The sequence below is a fragment of the Staurois parvus genome, unplaced genomic scaffold (assembly GCF_062004578.1).
Source record: "Staurois parvus isolate SC_StPar_1 unplaced genomic scaffold, SC_StPar_1.0 ptg000529l, whole genome shotgun sequence".
Taxonomy (NCBI): domain Eukaryota; kingdom Metazoa; phylum Chordata; class Amphibia; order Anura; family Ranidae; genus Staurois; species Staurois parvus.
The window spans coordinates 470,732-494,140 of record NW_028318325.1 but is presented as its reverse complement, the minus strand read 5'-3'; the positions used below and the strand labels follow the sequence as shown (position 1 = coordinate 494,140).

Below are 23,409 nucleotides of genomic sequence, written 5' to 3'. Positions count from 1 at the left end.
GGAACTCCGCTGAGCTACGATACATTCACACACGTGAATGTGCTTTGGGGGGGGGGGGGTGTAGGATTATGCTGAAAAGTCCACAGGTCCAAAACTAACCGAGGCGGCTCCTCAATCAGACTGCAGTGATCTCTGCAATATATAAAGGAAGCTGCAGAGGACGCCCACTAAGTGCAGTATATAGATAAAGACAGGGGCGGACTGACAACTCATGGGGCCCCCCGGGTAATAGGGGATCATGGGGCCCCTGTGTCCTTGCCCAAACTCAAAAAAGCCTATGAAAAAGGTACCAGGGGCATCTCATGGGGCCCCCTACTGACCCCGGGCCCTCGGGCAGTGCCCAAGTTTCCAAATGGTCAGTCCGCCCCTGGATAAAGACATTATTAAACATCACAGGTGGCAACTCTCAAGATGCATAAAGAGATGAACATGTCATCCACTCAAAGCGGTTGAGCCTCAGCGTGTCTTCTGAGGTTACTCTCTGCTCCCTCCATGTCAGGGTCCTGTCCACGGCAGAAGTTCTGGAAGATCTGGCATTTCTGCCAGTACTCTACATGGCCGCAGAAGTACACATCAGCCTCAGTTTGGTGCCAGACAGCCTTTATAAGGAGGCTCATCACTTCCTCAAGTTGCTGGATGATCTCTAGCTCCCCGTGCCCTGTTCCTGGTTCCTGACCCGTGATTTCCTGTTACCGACTCGGCTTGCTCCTGGACCTGTCTGCTCTGCTTTACCCCTGATCTGACCTCAGCCTGCCTTACGGATTCTCTCTCTCTCGCTCCTCTGTGTATGACCTCGGCTATCCCATCTGACTACGTCTGCTCTGATTCCCACCTGGTACCTGACCTTGGCTTGAACTGACTACCCAGTAAACATCTAAATCCCGGAAGGGCTTGCATGCCACGCACAGGCGCCTCCTGTCTGCAGACCTATCTCCGTGCACCAGCAGGCAACCTGTGCAACTTTGGGCCTGACTCCCGCTGTCCCACTCTCAGGGGAGTCCGGAACATAGCCGCAAGGGAAGCCCTCTCTCCATTGGCCTCCATCACCAGGTACATGATACTCCATCTGCTGCAGTACACGGGGGATCTTCAGATGGAGAGTAGGAAATGGGGGGTGATAAATATATCGTACTTACCGGGCCCTTTCTTTTCTGAATGAACACAGCGAGTGTCTGGTACCAATCGCTCACTGTGTTCATTCACAACTGAAGCCTAGTAAACTGTTTCCTATGCTTCATTTTGTGAATGAACAGGAAACCTCAGACCACTTCATTTGTTTCTCTGAGGCTGCAGAGAAAGTGATTGGGGGACTGTCCTCAGTCCCTTTCTTTGTCCCAAAAGTGAGACATCAGGGGTCTGATTAGACCCCGTGATAGCTCCCCAAGGACCTCCCATTAGCGATGTGCAAAAAAAAATAAAAATTTTGAACATTTGAAAAAAAAAAAATGTAAATTGTAAAAAATAAATAAAAATAGTAAACAAAATATATAAAAAAAAATAATAATTGTAAAGAGTAATTAATTACGTCCAAGCTCACGTCCAAGCTCCTTGAGCGCTTGGTCTACGATCGCCTAAGCGCCCACCTAACTGACAACAACCTCCTTGACCCACTACAGTCCGGCTTCCGTCCCCTACACTCCACCGAAACTGCCCTCCTCAAAATCACCAACGATCTACTAACCGCCAAAGCCAAAGGCGACTACTCTGTCCTCCTTCTCCTAGACCTCTCTGCGGCCTTTGACACAGTCGACCACCCCCTCCTCCTTAATAAACTACTCTCCCTTGGCATCAGAGACTCCGCTCTCTCCTGGTTCTCCTCCTACCTATCCCAACGCTCCTTCAGCGTTTGCTACAACGGCGCCACCTCCTCTTCCCTCCCCCTCTCTGTTGGGGTCCCCCAGGGCTCTGTCCTTGGACCCCTTCTCTTCTCCATCTACACCTCCTCCCTTGGCAAACTCATACACTCCCACGGCTTCAACTACCACCTCTATGCTGATGATACTCAAATCTACCTATCCGCCCCTCACCTCACCCCCACATTCTCCGCCCGCATCACTCACCTCCTAAACGACATCTCTGACTGGATGTCGCTCCATTTCCTCAAACTCAACCTCTCCAAAACCGAGCTTCTCGTCTTTCCCCCTTCCCGTGCCCCCCCCCCCATCCTTTCCATCACTACCAACAACACCACCATCAATCCCGCCCCGCAAGCCAAGGTCCTTGGCGTCATTCTGGACTCAAACCTTTCCTTTCAACCTCATATCAAATCTCTCACAAACTCATGCAGGCTCCACCTCCGGAACATCTCCAAGATACGCTCCTTCCTTACCCCAGACACCACTAAACTACTCGTTCACTCCCTGATTATCTCACGCCTTGACTACTGCAACTCCCTCCTCACCGGCCTACCCCAGTGCAAACTCACCCCGCTTCAGACCATCCTGAACTCAGCTGCCAGACTCATCCACCTCACCAGCCGCTCCACCTCTGCCACCCCCCTCTGCCTCTCCCTCCACTGGCTCCCCATTGCCCAACGCATTAAATTCAAACTACTCACTCTGACCTATAAAGCCATTCACAACACTGCCCCTAACTACCTCACCGACCTGATTCCCAAGTACCACCCTACCCGTACCCTTCGCTCTTCACAGGACCTCCTTCTATCTTGCTCCCTGGTCTCCTCCTCCCACGCACGACTGCAAGACTTCTCCAGGTCCTCCCCCATCCTCTGGAACTCACTACCCCAACCCATCAGACTGTCACCTTCCCTCCTCACCTTCAGGCGCTCCCTGAAAACCCACCTCTTCAGGGAAGCCTACCCCACCCTCACCTAACAGCCGCTGCCCTTCCCTCCTCCTTCCACTCCATCCCCCACAGCCATTTCCTCCTGTACCTCTACCCCCTCCCTCCTAGATTGTAAGCTCGAAAGAGTAGGGCCCTCTTACCCCTTGTGTGCTGTTTGATGTTACTGTACTGTTTCATGTATTGTCCCCCCCTCTATTGTACAATGCTGAGCAAACCCTTTGGCGCTATATAAACTCGATAAATAAATAAATAAATAAATAAATTAAAAAAAATGTACAAAAATAATTTAAAAAATGATTACTGGAGAAAAGAAAGTCAGGGTATACAGGAGGGGGGAGGGAAGATGTGTAGAGAGGGTGTGTACAGGAGTTGAATTCATTTTGGGATAATTGGTTGTGTTTATTTGTTGTTACCAATCAGATTATAAAGCCCCGCCCAATATGTAGCATCATTTGCCACACTCACTTTTTGCCGCGGCACGCTACACAACGCAGGTCGCCGTCTCCCTGATAGGGGCCCCGGTGCATTACTTTGCCCAGGGACCCATGATGCTATTAGGATGGCACTAAAGTGTACGATAAACCTGAAGACAATGATTTTGGCTGATCTTTATGCATAGAGCTCTAAACAAAGACATTTTATTGCAGAGCTTCATTACCTTTCCTCTGCAGGAGGTTCTGCCGCGCTCTCACAAATGCCAGGATGTCGGCGTCCGTCTGGCTGTCCCCCGTGAGCGGGATCGGAGTGTTGGCGGAGGGAGGAACTCTGCAATGTCAAATGTAACATAATGTATTGTTAGAAATACAAGAAATAATGAAGTTCGGTAGTAAAATCGATTATAAAATATCTTTTGTATACAATGTATCTTATTCTGTAATTATGAAACTCTGCATGAGAACGGATCGTATTTAGTATTGAATGCAGACAACAAGAACACCAGCTTTCTGAAAGACTGATCTACCACTGCTGTGGGGAAATGGCTGGAATAGCAGAGAGATCAGATTACACAGATTGCAATGTGCGCTGGAGAACTGACATGTCCCCTTCCTCTGTCCTAGCAGAGATGGACCAACTGAGTTATACAAATGCAGCCAACAAGCATGCTGGCAGTGAAGGCCCGGCTTAACAGCAATATAGACACTCTGTATTAGTGGCTAAATGGTTAGCACTTCCACCTGGCAGTACTCGGGTCGTCGGTTCGAATCCCAACCAAGGCACCACCTGCCTGGAGTTTCCATGTTCTCCCTGTGCCTGCGTGGGTTTCCTCTGGGTACTCTGGTTTCCTCCCACACTCCAAAGACATGCTGGTAGGTGAATTGGCTCCTGTCTATATTGTCCCTAGTATGTGTATGTATGGATGTGAGTTAGGGACTTTAGATTGTACGCCCCTCGGGGGCGGGGACTGATGGGAATGTACAATATATATGTAAGGCGCTGCGTTAATTGATGGCGATATATAAGTACCTGAAATAAATAAATATTATTATTATACAGGATATATATATATAACGCCAACAGTTTGCGCAGCACTTTACAAAATGAAGGCGGACATTACAGTTATATACAAAAAATCACCAACACCAAAAATTGTGAAATAATTCCTGAATATATGCTGCTGCTCCTTAGTGTAAACACTAATAAAATAACAAAAAACATCAAAACAGCGCAAATAAATACTCAAACGAATTAAAAAAAACATACAAAAAAACATATAATATATATAATATTAATTGGATAGTCCCACTCCAAAAAAATTATTTTTGAGATGAATATGGTGAGTAGAGTGTAATTGAAAGTCCTTATTCCAAGACCCCTGACCCGTGTTTTGTTGCAGTGCGACTGTCCAATTAATATTATATATATTATAAAATTTTTTGTATGTTTTTTTTTTTTTAATATTTTTCATTTATTCTTTTGAGTATTTATTTGTGCTGTTTTGATGTTTTTTGTTTTGGACATGACAGTTACAATATAATTTGGTACAAGAGGAACCAGAGGGCCCGGCTCCTGGAGCTTACAATCTAGGAGGAAGGGTGGAGCGATACAAAAGGTAATATCTGTGGGGGGAGGAGCTGATGGAGGAAATAAATGGCAGTTTACTAGGTAGAAGCAGGATAGGCTGCTTTAAAGAGAGAGGTTTTCAGGGATCGTCTAAAGGTGGATAGATTAGGAGATAGCCAGACAGATTGGGGTAGGGAGTTCCATAGGATGGGAGAAGCTCGGTAGAAGTCCTGGAGGTGAGCATGGGAGGAGGTGACACGGGAACTAGAGAGCAGAAGGTCTTGGGAGGATCGAAGAGAGCGGTTTGGTTGATATTTTGAGACCAGGTTGGTGATGTAGCCGGGGGCAGAGTTGTGGATGGCTTTGTAAGTTGTTGTTAGTATTCTGAATTTTATTCGTTGGGCGAGTGGAGGACACTGAGTGGAGGTCAGTGGAGGGATTGGCAGAGACGGGTGGAGGACACTGAGTGGAGGCCAGTGGAGGGATTGGCAGAGACGGGTGGAGGACACTGAGTGGAGGCCAGTGGAGGGATTGGCAGAGACGGGTGGAGGACACTGAGTGGAGGTTAGTGGAGGGATTGGCAGAGAGGTGTGGAGGACACTGAGTGGAGGCCAGTGGAGGGATTGGCAGAGACGGGTGGAGGACACTGAGTGGAGGTCAGTGGAGGGATTGGCAGAGATGGGTGGAGGACACTGAGTGGAGGTCAGTGGAGGGATTGGCAGGGAGGGATGGAGGACACTGAGTGGAGGTCAGTGGAGGGATTGGCAGAGAGGGGTGGAGGACAATGAGTGGAGGTCAGTGGAGGGATTGGCAGAGACGGGTGGAGGACACTGAGTGGAGGTCAGTGGAGGGATTGGCAGGGAGGGATGGAGGACACTGAGTGGAGGTCAGTGGAGGGATTGGCAGGGACGGGTGGAGGACACTAAGTAGCAGTCAGTGGAGGGATTGGCAGAGAGGGGTAGCAGCTGGGGGTTGGTCGGTGATGGTCAGGTTGGCCAGGGATGGGAATGTTGTCCGTCACCTGTCCTCCTCTGCTTTTATAGGGAGGGACAGGATGACTATTTTCTATCCTGGTCAGCCAAAACTGTCACCATTGTAGATAAAAGGGGTATTTTAGCTCCTCCTGTTCGGCTTTAATATGTTCAATTTGTCTGGGTAAGGGTCATGTGACCAAGGACTGCACCCAGATAAGGTGCAACCTGTGCCTACACCTTGGCCACCTCTACAGCCAATGTCCTGCGCAGAGGACTGATCAATTAGACTGGCTGCTGCTGCTAGCAAAATCACAAATGTGAACAAATGTGTGAGTGCAAACATAAAAATTGTTGTGCTGCCTCTCCCAAAAACTACTTTAAATAATTAATAAACAAATGCATGAACTCCCTACTACACAAAGAGTCCCACTATGAGCACAGTTTGTGAGCACAGTATCTCCCTTTGGATCCCAATGCAGCCCTGATCCTCCTAGCTGCCTGAGCTACAACAAAATGGTGGCGGCTGTTAACAGGGACTTAGTTCTATACCAATTAGTACTGACTACGGGAAAATGGCGGCCGCAAATCAAGCTTGATTTTTCACATACTTCTTGGGGGTATATATATATATGTATGTATGTGTATATATATATATATATATATATATATATATATATATATATATATATCACACACACATCAAGTGGGGTGCCCTAGTCATGCTCCTGATGACGTCATATGACGAAACATGTAGGGCGGGGCTTGATAGCGCTCTGAGAAGGGTGATTATAAAACCCCTGGGCCTATACCGACTTACAATAGATTCTCTCCGTTGAGACATTATGACACCTATTATGGAACCCCAAGAAATAATCATGGGTACAGAGGAGATTTTTTTCAGAAAGAATACAGAGAACGAGCCCCTGGAAATCACAGATGGAATGCCCCCCCCCCAGGGAAGATTACAGGGGAGACCTCAGGGGTCCTTCTTACAGGGACCCAGGATAAAACGGTCCCCCTTACAGGGATCCGGGATGGAGTGGCCCACCCAGAGAAGAAGGATGGCAAGGGCCGATGAATTATGGGGGATGGAGAGGCCCTCCAAGGAACACTGGGTGGAGAGGACCCCTCAGGATCCAGCAACAAAGGCAATATATCCACACCAAAACAAAGAGACCAAGGACATCAAGGGGGAGTATCCAGAGAGCCCCATATATCAAAAAATGCACCCGAGGAAGCAGGGGAGGTAGGAAGAAAAAGAAGAAGGGAGCAGTAGGGGCTGGGGTATTCAATCTCACCCATGAAACTTTCACTCAAGAGGAATTACGCATTTTGGCATTGGGATTGAAGTATGCCCCAGATAACAATGTGGATAAGTTTGAGATATATATGGATGTCCAAAAGTTTATTAGGAAGCTGAACCTTAACCCCTTCATGCGCAAAACAAATCTTAACACCTAAGCACAATTTTGCAACATTGACATGTGTTAGTAAAACCGTCCGTATCATCACCACTACATCCGGGTGGATTATACCGCGTTTTTTTCAGGACAAATTGGGCTTTCATTTGGTGGTAAATGGTAATGGATATCTCCTGATTTTTATTAATTATCAAAGGAAAACTGGCCCAAAATAGTAAAAAAATATATATTTTTTTAATTTAGCTGTGTGTTTCTTGTTACTACCATAACCTACCACTAAAGATCAACCCAAAATAAATTCTCCAGCTCCTGACGATCGCAGCGACACCATATAGGTGTATTTTATTTGTTGTTTGTACCCGGAGTACAGCCCAGAAACAATAGTGCGCATTTTGTTTTGTTTTTTTTTTATTTTGTTTTGGGTTTTTTTTAACCTAAAACACACTGACACCAATTTAAAAAAAAAAAAAAAACCTGACCTTTGACCCTGACCTTTTGACCTTGCCCTTTAACCCTGACCCAAACACTTACCCTGGCACTGAGCTAGATCAAACCTTGAACTAGGTATTTTTTCTTATTTTTAAATATTTCTTTATTCATCTTTTTTTTTTAACAAAACTTTTTCTCTATTCCAGGAGTAAGAGAGATACAATGTATAATAGAATGTATATAACGATACAATGTATAATAGAGTGTATATAATGATACAATGTATAATAGAATGTATATAATGATACAATGTATAATAGAATGTATATAATGATACAATGTATAATAGGATGTATATATTGATACAATGTATAATAGAATGTATATAATGATACAATGTATAATGGAATGTATATAATGATACAATGTATAATGGGATGTATATAATGATACAATGTATAATAGGATGTATATAATGATACAATGTATAATAGGATGTATATAATGATACAATGTATAATAGAATGTATATAATGATACAATGTATAATAGAATGTATATAATGATACAATGTATAATGGAATGTATATAATGATACAATGTATAATAGGATGTATATAATGATACAATGTATAATAGAATGTATATAATGATACAATGTATAATAGAATGTATATAATGATACAATGTATAATAGAATGTATATAATGATACAATGTATAATAGGATGTATATAATGATACAATGTATAATAGAATGTATATAATGATACAATGTATAATGGAATGTATATAATGATACAATGTATAATGGGATGTATATAATGATACAATGTATAATAGGATGTATATAATGATACAATGTATAATAGGATGTATATAATGATACAATGTATAATAGGATGTATAATGATACAATGTATAATAGGATGTATATAATGATACAATGTATAATAGAATGTATATAATGATACAATGTATAATAGAATGTATATAATGATACAATGTATAATGGGATGTATATAATGATACAATGTATAATGGAATGTATATAATGATACAATGCATAATAGAATGTATATAATGATACAATGTATAATAGAATGTATATAATGATACAATGTATAATGGAATGTATATAATGATACAATGTATAATGGACTGTATATAATGATACAATGTATAATAGAATGTATATAATGATACAATGTATAATAGAATGTATATAATGATACAATGTATAATGGGATGTATATAATGATACAATGTATAATAGGATGTATATAATGATACAATGTACAATAGAATGTATATAATGATACAATGTATAATGTGATGTATATAATGATACAATGTATAATGGAATGTATATAATGATACAATGTATAATAGGATGTATATAATGATACAATGTATAATAGAATGTATATAATGATACAATGTATAATGGGATGTATATAATGATACAATGTATAATAAGATGTATATAATGATACAATGTATAATAAGATGTATATGATACAATGTATAATAGAGTGTATTATAATGATACAATGTACAATAGGATGTATATAATGATACAATGTATAATAGGATGTATAGAATGATACAATGTATAATGAGATGTATATAATGATACAATGTACAATAGGATGTATATAATGATACAAGGTATAATAGATGTATAGAATGATACAATGTATAATGGAATGTATATAATGATACAATGTATAATGGAATGTATATAATGATACAATGTATAATAGGATGTATATCATGATACAATGTACAATAGGATGTATATAATGATACAATGTACAATAGGATGTATATAATGATACAATATATAATAGAATGTATATAATGATAAAATGTATAACAGGATGTATATAATGATACAATGTATAATAGAATGTATATAATGATACAATGTATAATAGGATATGTATGTAATGATACAATGTATAATGGGATGTATATAATGATACAATGTATAATAGGATATGTATATAATGATACAATGTATAATAGGGTGTATATAATGATACAATGTATAATAGGATGTATATAATGATACAATGTATAATGGGATGTATATAATGATACAATGTACAATAGAATGTATATAATGATACAATGTATAATAGAATGTATATAATGATACAATGTATAATAGGATGTGTATAATGATACAATGTATAATAGAATGTATATAATGATACAATGTATAATAGGATGTATATAATGATACAATGAATAATAGGATGTATATGATGATACAATGTATAATAGGATGCATACAATGATACAATGTATAATGGAATGTATATAACGATACAATGTATAATAGGATGTATATAATGATACAATGTATAATGGAATGTATATAATGATACAATGTATAATAGGATGTATATAATAATACAATGTATAATAGGATGTATATAATGATACAATGTATAATGGGATGTATATAATGATACAATGTATAATGGGATGTATATAATGATACAATGTATAAGAGGATGTATATAATGATACAATGCATCTCTCTCCTCCATTCATAGAGAAAAAAAAAACAAGGGGGCCGGGCTGTACAGTGACTGATCACTGTAGTAGCCAATCAGAGGCTATCACAGCGATCATGTGACCCGGAATCGAGAGTCCCAGGTCCAGATCGTTAGAACGGGACTCGGGGCTCTCAGTGACACCCCGGCCTTTGTGCTGGGAGCAAATATGCGGCGCCATGGAAAAAAGCCCGGTTTTGTGAGGCCGCATATTGTGTGACGTTGGCGTTAAGGGGTTAAATACCATGCAGAGAAGAAGTTTATAAGTTTGGAAGAAAGTAATTAGTTCCAACATAGTAATCTCAGAAATGATTCCACCTTCTGCCCCAAAATGGGAGGTAATAAATACCTGGAAGTTTTAAAAAAAACTGGTAACGGACGATATAGAAGATGTACCAGAAAAAAACATCACGGCAGGGCGATATATGGCGGGTTATTAACCTCCCTTGCGGTCTGATTATGTTCATATTTCTGTGCTCAAAGCGGTACATTTTTTTGCATGGAAATATGTTGTTTTTTTATTGTAGGCCTGTAATTTTTAGGAATAACTCACTGAAATCTGTCCGGACAAGAGTCTAGTAAACATCCCGGGGAGGATAAAATTTGAAACACAAAATCATAAATTATAATTTAATAAATAATCATAAAAAATAATAATATAATAATAAATGTAATTCAATAATATAATCAAACCAAAAACACTGAAATGTGAAATAGAGCGCCAAGTTCGCACATCGCTGAGCTCAGTCGCAGAATCGTTTTCAGTGTCTGATGAGGAATTTCCCCCACCAATCATTATCACTCAATTCTGCAAGTGGTTCTGATTTACTATCGCTGTTCTCTAGCCGGTCTAAAACCGCGTCTGACCTAAAGGGACGCTTTTTGGACGCCATGGACGTTTCTCAGTTTCCAGGCAGAAAGAACAGTAAAAATGCAGGCAGGGCGCCGGACAAAGCACTCGGGACAAAATGTATGTGAAATGGTTTGATACAGGAATGTTATACGATGTGATTTTAGTGTATTTAGTGAATGTCACTTTTAACATTTTCAAATTTCCTGCCAGTTCCATCCCCCGTACGTCCCGACGTCGCAGGGAACGGAACCCGGAAGACAGATGCCGGCATCGGCCGGAGGACATTACAGGGGACACTGCAGGGGGGACATTGCGGGAGCGCAGGACAAGGTAAGTGCAGAAGAGATCCCGGAGCAACGCTGCAGTGTATTCCCGAGTGTAGCTCGGGGGGGTTACCGCTTGTGGTGCTGAAACTTTACCCCGAGCTACACTCAGGAATACCGCCGGGGGGGTTAAACAGAGAGTAGAAAACATTTTGTAATTAGTCTGGAAGATAAAGGAGGGGGATTAGTTATCTTGTCTAAATCTGATTATGAAGAAGAGATGGGAATATTATTGAGCGTGAAGGATACATCCAAAAAACTGAGACGGAACCCCAAAAAGAGCTATGAGCATAACTTAACACGTTTGGTGAAGAAGGCCAAGGACAGAGGGATTCTTAACAAGCGAGAGGCTCGGTATCGTGTCCTGGAAGCAGCGAAGACTCCAGTTAGTTATTACACAAAAATGCAACCAACCCCCCCCCCCGGGAGACCCATAGTCAGTGGGACTAATTCCCTTTTTTCGAGGCTGTTGAGTATATTGACACATTTCTACAACCTCTGGCCGCTAAGGGCCAATCACATTTGAGAGATATCAAACAGTTAATATCCTTAAGGCTACGTTCACACTAGCCTTGTGTGCAGGCGGCAGAGAGGCGTTTGGGAAGCGTTTTTACCGCTTCCCGAACGTTTCTGCCAATTCTGCACATTACAGCACATGGTGCTGTTCTAACGGGAGCGTTTGCATCGCGTCGCGTTGCGTCACGGCAAAACGGACGCCTCTGGACGAGTCAGGAGGCTTTGAAGCCTCCTATTCTCGTCTATGGTGCCGCTCCGCAAACGCCCGGCCGGCGTTTGCGGTGCGGTTGCAATGCGGTTGCGGGGCGTTTGTGGAGCGGTAACACCACTCAAACTGCATTATAGGCGTTTGTGGGGCGTTATTAACGCTCGGCAAACGCCTAGCAACCGCCGCTAAACCGCGTATGCGGCGTTTGCGGAGCGTTTGCCGAGCGTTAATAACGCTCCGCAAACGCCGGACCAACACTTGCCAAACGCTATAGGGGCGTTTGGCAAGCGTTGGCAAAACAGCCTAGTGTGAACGAGCCCTAATAGATAGCTTACAGGATGTGAGTCGGTGCATCCTAGCTACTATTGATGTGAATTCACTATATACCAGTACTGGGCAACAGGACGGATTGGATAGTTCTGATTGGGCTTTGCAGACACAATCAAATCTGAAGGAGGATCAGATAAGATTTATAGCGGATGGATTGACGATGACAATGGAAAGCAATTATTTTTGCTATCAAGGGGAATATTATGTGCAAACTAAAGGAGCAGCCATGGGGGCAAAGTATGCACCCAGTGTTTCTAATATATTCATGAATAAGTGGGAGGAAGAGGAAATATAGTCTAGGGTACGTTCGGAATTAATAGTCTATCAACGCTATATAGACGACATCTTCCTTCTTTGGGAAGGTAGTGTGGAATCACTGGAATCCTTCTTTGAAGTAATAAACAAGAACAAGTACAATATTTTCTTTTAGTGGCAATTGGAACTACCATAGCATTAGTTATCTGGATCTAGAGGTCTTTAACCACTTCGACGCTTTCCCCCCCTTCCAGTCCGGACACTTTCCCCCCCTTCCAGTCCGGACACTTTCCCCCCCTTCCAGTCCGGACGCTTCCCCCCCCCTTCCAGTCCGGACGCTTTCACCCCCTTCTAGGCCGGACACTTTCACCCCCATCCAGTCCGGACGCTCTCACCCCCATCCAGTCCGGACGCTTTCACCCCCTTCCAGTCCGGACGCTTTCACCCCCCTTCCAGTCCGGACGCTTTCACCCCCCTTCCAGTCCGGACACTTTTACCCCCTTCCAGTCCGGACACTTTTACCCCCTTCCAGTCCGGACACTTTCCCCCCCTTCCAGTCCGGACGCTTTCCCCCCTTCCAGTCGGGACGCTTTCCCCCCTTCCAGTCCGGACACTTTCACCCCCTTCCAGTCGGGACACTTTCCCCCCCTTCCAGTCGGGACACTTTCACCCCCTTCCAGTCCGGACACTTTCCCCCCCTTCCAGTCCAGACACTTTCACCCCCTTCCAGTCCGGACACTTTCCCCCCCTTCCAGTCGGGACACTTTCCCCCCTTCCAGTCCGGACACTTTTACCCCCTTTCCAGTCCGGACACTTTCCCCCCCTTCCAGTCCGGACACTTCCCCCCCCTTCCAGTCCGGACACTTCCCCCCCTTCCAGTCCGGACACTTTCCCCCCCTTCCAGTCCGGACACTTTCCCCCCCTTCCAGTCCGGACACTTCCCCCCCCCCTTCCAGTCCGGACGCTTTCCCCCCCCTTCCAGTCCGGACACTTTCACCCCCTTCCAGTCCGGACACTTTCCCCCCCTTCCAGTCCGGACACTTTCACCCCTTCCAGTCCGGACACTTTCACCCCCTTCCAGTACGGACGCTTTCACCCCCTTCCAGTCCGGACACTTTCCCCCCCTTCCAGTACGGACACTTTCACCCCCTTCCAGTCCGGACACTTTCCCCCCCTTCCAGTCCAGGCCAATTTTCAGCTTTCAGCGCGGTTACTTTGAATGACAATTGTGCGGTCATGCAACACTGTACTGTGAATAGCAATTGGCATTTTTTTGAGACAGATAAAACTTTATTTTGGTGGTATTTACTCACCACTGAGATTTTTATTTTTTTTTTGCTATGTAAATGAAAAAGACCAAAAATGTTGAAAAAAATTGTTTTTCTTATACAGTTTGGCAAATAAACAATCTTTCTTCATAAATCTTGGCCAAAATTTATTCAGTTATCTTTTTAGTAAAAAAAATAACCTGAATTAGTTTATAACCAAAAAATTTTCTAAATTTGTTTTTACATTTTTTTTTTTACATACTGTCCCCCCAAGCAGTACAGTGTCACCATGGTGACACTGTACTACTTGTGGGGGGTGATGAAGATTTTTTTTTTTTTGTACACTGATTGCTTTTACACCCATAAAGGCTGTACAATCATTTCTCCTTCTCTCTGGCTGCATTCCTTCAGCCATTGAGAAATACTGTGTGAGCTGTGATTGGTCACAGCTTGTCACATGGTACAAGGCTGTTGTGAATAGCCCTGTATCATGTGATCTCTGTGATCATTCACAGATTTCACATGTAGTAAGCAATGATGTCAGAAGTGACATCTTGCTCACACCTATTCATGTGATCACTGATTGGCCAATCAGTGATCACATGATCGGGACCTCACACAAAGGTCCCGTGCAGCAACAGATCGCGGTGCCGCGCGCTCCCAAGGAGCGAGCACAATCCAAAATGTTTATGAACGGCAACCCGCCCCTGCACTGCCACCATCCAGCAGTTTATATACAGCGGCCTGACGGGAAGTGGTTAACATAGATATAGACCTTAATTGCTACATTTCCAACTACTAGGTATGGGAGCCCAGGTTCCTTTCATTCCTTTACCTCTGCATGGTTTTTTGGGGCTCAGGTTATGTAACATTGTTATCTACTGTGGAGGGGGGGGGGGGTATTCCCATGGTCACATTGGGTCCATTTTTGGCTGTGTTTAGTATTAGACATATACACGTATAGAGAGCACCAATGGATGCGGATTATCCCCCTGGATTTATGGAAGAGGTGGGACCAGTAGGTATATCCCCATTTTCCTATCTATTTAGTCACTTTATGGCCTGTACCTCAGGCAGGATGTGGATTATACTGTACTGGGTTCTAATTACCCCCTTGCTTTTGTAAAGGTGGGCTTACACGGCGCTTAGAACAGGGTGGTCTATATTCACCCTATTTTGAGTATGGAGTTTGCATACCAGTAGTATCAATGTCAGTCAGTGTCACAAGCTTGAGGCTCTGGAAACATGGCCGCCGAGTTTTTAAATTTGTTATAATGAATTGCACTAACCTTTCATTTATAATATTTTTAGTATATTAACTAGTTGTTAGCCTCCCTTTTTCTCAGTTATAAATGCCTCCCACCTTTTGTTTGGCCGGTTTTAGGGCCCATCATTCTAATAGAATCAGGATATGGGATTGCTTTGTATACTGTCTACAGTATCATGGCGACCGTAGTGACACGCCCACCGCATTGTGGCGGTCGTCTGGTTACCATGACGACCGCCCACAGTATGGAGGGGGTCCTCATACCAAGCTGGGGCTGGGGGTCTGAACACAGGTACCAAGTTATAAGCATAGTTTGTGAGCACAGTATCTCCCTTTGGATCCTAATTCAGCCTGATCCTCCTAGCTGCCAAAATGGCGGCAGCCGTTAACAGGAACTTAGCTCTATACCAATTAGTACTGACTACGGGAAAATGGCAGCGATCGGGACTACAACAAAATGGCAGCCGCAACTCAAGATCGATTGTTCACATACTTCTTAGGGGTATATATATACATCAAGTGGGGTGCCCTAGCCAGGCTCCTGATGACGTCATATGACGAAACGCGTAGGGCAGGGCTTGATAGCGCTACACTTGTCCTCTGAGGAGGAATTGCTTTTTGCTGAGATTTAAACTGCCATACACATGTTTTTTTTATTTCAGTGCAATTTTAAATGTTTTTTACCCAATAAATTTGTTGTTACACTATGGAAGTTTCCCTTTGATGTTTTTACGGTGGTGGAGAAGTACTGTGGAGGTTCTGGAGGAGTTTTGTCCTAAACGATTGATCTAGAGGTGTTTCCACTATGGAGTCTTCCATCAGCGTATAGAGGTGTCAAGACCACACAGACGGCCAACTTTCCTGCAGGAGAGCGCTGCAACATCGCATGCAAAATTTGACCGACCATTCCAGGGGGTCAGTTATCTGTGGTGGGTGGGGCTCTGGAGGAGGATCACTGATTGGAGCACTTCGCACAGAAAATTGCCATGGATAAGAAGATTTACTACTGTATCCCTTATTACTCACATTGGATGCGGATTGGGGTTTCTTTGGGATTTTTTTTGGAACTTTCATTGTTATTTGAACCTTTATATGTTTGCACAATTATTGAGACTTTAATATATATATATAGAATTGCCAGCCCACGGGGCATTATAGTATATGCATGTTTGTGGGGACTCTGTGTAGTAGGGAGTTCATTCATTCATTAATCATTTCAAGTAGCAATTTTTATGTTTGTTCTTCTGTAAAGAAGTCTTCTGTGAAGAATTCTAACAAAAAGCAAGAGATGATGAGAGCATCTCTGAGCCTGGCTGGCAGTACCTAGAGGGGAGAAGGAAGGTTGTGAGGCAGAAGAGGCGGGCGGTGGGGAAGGGGGAAGCTCCAGTGCCTGTCTCCAACCGTTTTTCCAATTTAGATATTTCCTCATCAGGCACTTCTTCTGAATGTAGTTCAGAATCTAAAATGGAGTTTGAGGAGGCCTCCAGAAAGAGAGAGGCTTCTGGTGATGAGCAGCAGAGGGACGCTAAGAAGCAATCCACCCAATAACCCAAATGGAGGTCCCCCCTCAATAAATGTCACCAGCATTAAGTCGGTAAGAGCTCGTTCTATGGCCTTCTTTTTGTTCAGCCAATTAGATGCTGAAATTTTATTTTTGCAAGAGACTAGGCTCACCTCCTTGGCAGATGTAAGGGACCACCTGGCGGTACCTCTAGCAGCCCACTGGTCAGGCTTCCCCAGAGTGCGGAGTCTAAGTCCCGGTTCACTTGTTCACCAGGGCCCCTGATGGTGGGGATGGACTTGGAGAGTACTGAAACCAGGTCGCGGCTGCTAGGTATACCTACCAGTGGTAGAGGAGCTCGCCAGAGGATCCTGCAGGGTGAGAGCCTGATGTGAGGAGGCCAGGAGATCCTGACGGGATGGACAGATGGATGAGCAAGTGCAAAGTCAGACAAGCCGAGTCGGTAGCCGTGGGGTCGGTGCGGTACAGAGCAGCGGGCAGAGAATGGTCGGGTCACACGCCAGGTCAGCAACAAGAGGTCAGATCCACAAGGGGGCATGCAGGAGCGAGGTCAGGTAAACCAAGGGTCAGAGCAGGAGAAATCAGCAAGGTCAGGCGTAATCTGGTCAGCAACAATCACGAAACACAGGAACAGGAATGCAGGGAGACCATACGGCAACCAGTGACAGCTCAGGGGGGATTTAAATACCGCGCTCTGCGCTGTCATCGGTGCCAGGCGCGCACCCGCGGACCCTAGTGCGCATGTGCGAGCTCCGTCGCCGCGGCTGGCTGACCAGGACCTAGTGCACGCATCCCCGAGCGAGACGGCTCACTGCGCCTGCGCCGGGACCAGCGCTGCGGCGATCCCTGACAGCAGATATTCATATGGCCAAGAGAGAGTGGAGGTTTGGTCCATCTTACTGGTGTCTTCCGGCTGAGCCTTACAGCGGTGTGGCGGTGTTGTGTAAAACCGGCATGGTAACTGTCCGGCGGGTTATTGAGGTGGAGATTGGGAGATGTATGGTCTTAGACATCCTTGTGGGAGGACCTGCACCTAATTCATGTTTATGGGGCGCACACAAAGTGGGACAGGAAAGGCCTTTCTACAAGGATCAAGCCATTTCTTTTTACATCCCGGCAAGTGGTCTTTGGAGGTGACTGTAATACTGTGACTAGGCCCAAGGACAGGAAGGACTTCAAAGACAAGCTGGGATATGATGGCGTTTTTTTGAATAGTATGGTTAGGGATGCTGGTCTTGTGGATGTGCATATTAAGCACCTCCCAGACAACACCGGGGGCACCTTTCATCCAGGTAAGAGCCAGAGTAGGATAGATAGGTTTTTTTAAAGGAGACCTCTGCTTTCTCTCCCCCAGTGGTGCAGGCAGTAGAGTTCTCTGATCACTGTATGCTATCTGTGGTCTTGAATGCTTTAGACTCCCCTCAGAGGGGCAAAGGCATCTGGAGATTGAATTCGACTCGATTCGAGGAAGAACATGTTAGACAATCCTTTGAGGAATTATTTCAGGCACAGGTGACCATCGTGGACTTTTGTATCAGTAAGGCTGACCAAAGGGAGGATCGCTGGATTCTTCAGGGGCCTAGCTAATAGAAAGCAGTTTGGTAGACACATGACCTAGCAAAGGTTGTGGAGGAAGCTGGATATTCTTGTCTCGAGAGGAGGAGATCCTGGGGCAATCTCTGAGGTGAAACTCCTCCTCAGGAAGTGTCAATATGATCGGCATGCCTCTTTGGTTGTGGAGAGGGACTATGGGAAGTACCACTCGTCCGACCCTTACCAGAACTGCAAACAAGGTGTAGCTGTTAAGACGGTCATTGGCCTTAAGGACAGTACAGATTCCTTGACAAAGTCCAGGTCAGGAATCCCGGAGGTCGTGGGGTCCTTTCAGGGGCGGACTGACCATTTGGAAACTCGGGCACTGCCCGAGGGCCCGGGGTCAGTAGGGGGCCCCATGAGATGACCCTGGTACCTTTTTCATAGGCTTTTTTGAGTTTGGGAAAGGACACAGGGGCCCCATGATCCCCTATTGCCCAGGGGCCCCATGAGTTGTCAGTCGGCCCCGGGTCCTTTTATAGTGAACGTCTTGGCAGGAAAGAGCTTGATCGAGGCAAGATGGAAGGCTTTTTTGGACTCTACTTCATGTCTAAATGCTGGAGATGTTCCATTGATGAATTTGACAGAGGAGATCAGAGTTGAAGAGGTGATGAGGGCGGTTGAGCAGCTAGCCATCAAAACGTCACCTGGACCGGATGGCTTGGCAGCTGAGATTTACAAAGCCTTTAAGTCAGTTCTGGACCCGCATTTGTTAGAGATTTTTAACAGCTGCCTCGCTGAGGGGACTCTTCCCCTTCCATGAGGCACTCAGCTGTGATTCTTCTGTCAAAAGGTAAGGATCCTTCGATGATTGAGAATTGGCGCCCCATCAGCCTTCTCAATGTCGATAGAAAGGTGCTGGTGAAGATACTTTCCTGGCGCTTATCCTCAGTAGCAGAGTCTTTGCTTTCTCGCCATCAGCACTGTTCAGTCCAGGTAGGAGCACCTTTACAGTGGTGTTAGCTGTCCGGGAGGACCTGGAGCAGTGCAGGGCTGCATGCTGGGGAAATTTGCTGGCATTTATAGAGGAAGGAGCGGAGTCCTCCAGCAGTGCAGAGTATTTCAGGAGAGGAGTTATAGAGGAAGGAGCGGAGTCCTCCAGCAGTGCAGAGTATTTCAGGAGAGGAGTTATAGAGGAAGGAGCGGAGTCCTCCAGCAGCGCAGAGTATTTCAGGAGAGGAGTTGTAGAGGAAGGAGCGGAGTCCTCCAGCAGAGCAGAGTATTTCAGGAGAGGAGTTATAGAGGAAGGAGCCGAGTCCACCAGCAGTGCAGAGTATTTCAGGAGAGGAGGGTTATAGAGGAAGGAGCGGAGTCCTCCAGCAGTGCAAAGTATTTCAGGAGAGGAGGGTTATAGAGGAAGGAGCGGAGTCCTCCAGCAGTGCAAAGTATTTCAGGAGAGGAGTTATAGAGGAAGGAGCCGAGTACTCCAGCAGTGCAGAGTATTTCAGGAGAGGAGTTATAGAGGAAGGAGCGGAGTCCCCCAGCAGCGCAGAGTATTTCAGGAGAGGAGAGTTATAGAGGAAGGAGCGGAGTCCCCCAGCAGCGCAGAGTATTTCAGGAGAGGAGAGTTATAGAGGAAGGAGCGGAGCCCTCCAGCAGAGCAGAGTATTTCAGGAGAGGAGAGTTATAGAGGAAGGGGCAGAGTCCTCCAGCAGAGCAGAGTATTTCAGGAGAGGAGAGTTATAGAGGAAGGAGCGGAGTCCTCCAGCAGTGCAGAGTATTTCAGGAGAGGAGAGTTATAGAGGAAGGAGCGGAGTCCTCCAGCAGTGCAGAGTATTTCAGGAGAGGAGAGTTATAGAGGAAGGAGCGGAGTCCCCCAGTAGCAGTATTCACTGAGTTTGCTGGCTGACCTCACCTCTGGGTGGATGCTGGACGCTGTACACTGCTTGCTGTGCTGCTGGCAATAAAATCTGTGTTGTCTGAAGCACTGTAAAACATACATACAGTAACTAAAAAATAGATGTATTCCATAATAAAAAACTAGGCAACAACTTCATCATGATAAAGCCATAACATGAAACCAGTGACACCAGAAATCCATCCTGGAGAACACGTTGTTGGCAATAGACTGTCCATATCTCTGCTCCTCACCAATGTGCAGCTGTACTACCTCACCGCAGCCAGTAGATGGCAGGAGAGCTCCTCCATTCTAATATACATCAGACCATCCAGGGCAGACAAGGAGCTCCTATAGAATAATAATGTACTGTGTATGTCAGCACAGACCGCAGCTGGCGGAACAGTCTGCAGGAGCCAGACCATCGCACCCATCATCACAGTTGCAAGTTCCAAAGCAAAAGAAAAAAAAACACATTTTTGTTTGCGGCAATATTGGTTTTTTTTGGGGTTTTTTTTTTTACAAAGGATGAACTTCTTAAAGTGTATTCAGTGGGGGGGGGGGGTGCTGTCAGCTTTCCTCTCATGTTGTTACAGTTGTGCCTGTGATAACTGTCACCTTCTCAGTCCAAGCTGTGTACTAAATGCCCTGATAAGAAGGGGGGCTCTGATATTAAGGGGGGGGCTCTGATGTGAAAGGGGGGCTTTGATATTAGGGGGAAGCTCTGACATGAAGGGGGAAATCTGATGTGATGGATGGGGGGGGGGGGCTCTGATGTGATGGGAGGACCTCTTATATGTAGGGGGCCTCTGATGTGAAAGGGGGTTGTGATATTGTGATGAGAAGGGGGGGCTCTGATGTGAATGGAGGGCTTTGATATTAGGGGGAAGCTCAGACATGATGGGGGGAACCTTATGTGATGGATGGAGGGGGGGGGGGCTCTGATGTGATGGGAGGACCTCTGATATGTAGGGGGGCTCTAATGTGAAAGGGGGAATCTGGTGAGAAGGGGAGGTCCTGATTTGACGGGGGGCTCTGATATTACAGGAGGCTGTGATGAGAAGGGGGGCTCCAATGTAAAGGGGGGACTTCTGATGTAAAGTGGAAAAGTATGTGAGGGGGGGGGGGGGCTCTGATATTAAGGAGAGTTTATGATGTGAAGGGGGGGTTCTAATGTGAATGGGGGCTCTGATATTAAGGGAGGGCTGTGATAGGAAGGGGAGGCTCTGATGTAAAGTTCTGCTGCAAAGGAAGGGCTCTGATATTAAGAAGGGTTGCTGAAGTGAAGGGTGGCTGTAATATTATGGGGGGGGGGGGTTCTGATATTAGGGTGGCTGCGATGAGAAGGGAGCTCCTATGTGAAGGGGGGCTTCCATATGAAAGGGGACTCTGATGTAAAGTACTGCTGTGAAGGGAGGGCTCTGATATTAAGGAGGGTTTCTGAAGTGAAGGGGGGCTGTGATATAATGGGGGGGGGTGGGGGGGGTTCTGATATTAGGGTGGCTGTGATGAGAAGGGGGCTCCTATGTGAAGGGGGCTTCAATGTGAAAGGGGACTCTGATGTAAAGTACTGCTGTGAAGGGAGGGCTCTGATATTAAGGAGGGTTTCTGAAGTGAAGGGGGGCTGTGATATAATGGGGGGGGGGGGTGTTCTGATATTAGGGTGGCTGTGATGAGAAGGGGGCTCCTATGTGAAGGGGGGCTTCAATGTGAAAGGGGACTCTGATGTAAAGTAGAAAAGTACTGCTGTGAAGGGAGGGCTGTGATAAGAATTAAGAATGCGGGGGGGGGGGGGGGGGCTCTGATGTAAAGTACTGATGTGAAGGGAGGGCTCTGATATTAAGGAGGGTGTCTGAAGTGAAGGGGGGCTGTGATATTATGGGGGTGGGGGGTTCTGATATAAGGGAGGCTGTGATGAGAAGGGGATGTCTATGTGAAGGGGGGCTTCGCTGTGAAAGGGGGCTCTGATATTAAAGAGGGTTTGTGAAGTGAAGGGGGGCTGTGATATTATGGGGGGGGGGGGGGGTGGTTCTGATATTAGGGTGGCTGTGATGAGAAGGGGGCTCCTATGTGAAGGGGGCTTCAATGTAAAGTAGACAAGTACTGCTGTGAAGGGAGGGTTCTGATATTAAGGAAAGGGGCTGTGATGTGAAGGGGGGGCTGTGATGTGAAGGGGGGGCTGTGATGTGAAGGGGGGGCTGTAATGTGAAGGGGGGGCTGTAATGTGAAGGGGGGCTGTGATGTGAAGGGGGGGATGTAATGTGAAGGGGGGGCTGTGATGTGAAGGGGGGCTGTGATGTGAAGGGGGAGCTGTAATGTGAAGGGGGGGCTGTGATGTGAAGGGGGAGCTGTAATGTGAAGGGGGGGCTGTGATGTGAAGGGGGGCTGTAATGTGATGGGGGGGCTGTAATGTGAAGGGGGGGCTGTAATGTGAAGGGGGGCATGTAATGTGAAGGGGGGCTGTGATGTGAAGGGGGGGCTGTAATGTGAAGGGGGGCTGTAATGTGAAGGGGGGGATGTAATGTGAAGGGGGGCTGTGATGTGAAGGGGGGGCTGTAATGTGAAGGGGGGGCTGTAATGTGAAGGGGGGCTGTAATGTGAAGGAGGGGATGTAATGTGAAGGGGAGCTGTGATGTGAAGGGGGGGATGTAATGTGAAGGGGGGCTGTAATGTGAAGAGGGGGATGTAATGTGAAGGGGGGGCTGTGATGTGAAGGGGGGGCTGTAATGTGAAGGGGGGCTGTAATGTGAAGGGGGGGATGTAATGTGAAGGGGGGCTGTGATGTGAAGGGGGAGCTGTAATGTGAAGGGGGGGCTGTGATGTGAAGGGGGGCTGTAATGTGAAGGGGGGGATGTAATGTGAAGGGGGGCTGTAATGTGAAGGGGGGGATGTAATGTGAAGGGGGGCTGTAATGTGAAGGGGGGGATGTAATGTGAAGGGGGGCTGTGATGTGAAGGGGGGGCTGTGATGTTAAAAGGGGGACTTTTGTTGCTCTGAAAGAAGGTATCTCTTGGGTCGATTTTATTAATTGAAATTGTATTCATTCATTTTTAAAACTGGTTTTCATTGGTCCCATGACTTGTGTAATATATCCGAAGTGATCGTCATACTGGAGACCCCGATCCTCCCCGGCCTGACTGCCCCTGCCCGCATTTCATTGGGTTTCAGTTCCGTCAATCACGGAGGCTCACATGTGGGCGTTTACCTGTCATACAAATGCAGTCTGCATGGTAACACCCGC

The 23,409-nt window shown here is 45.7% G+C and overlaps 1 protein-coding gene across 2 annotated transcripts in view; it reads right to left on the bottom strand.

Annotated features, from left to right (window-relative positions):
* KIF6 (kinesin family member 6) overlaps window positions 1-23,409 on the bottom strand; it is a 374,519-nt gene that overhangs the window by 10,125 nt on the left and 340,985 nt on the right. Inside the window, exons 20-21 of one of the 2 annotated variants that reach the window (XM_089690367.1) lie at window positions 20,187-20,258; window positions 3,464-3,570 (exon numbers count right to left, since the gene is read on the bottom strand). In XM_089690367.1, the coding sequence (XP_089546493.1) occupies window positions 3,464-3,570; window positions 20,187-20,258 (179 nt within the window). The remainder of the gene's footprint in view (window positions 1-3,463; window positions 3,571-20,186; window positions 20,259-23,409) is intronic. The other variant, XM_089690368.1, reaches the window with a different exon arrangement.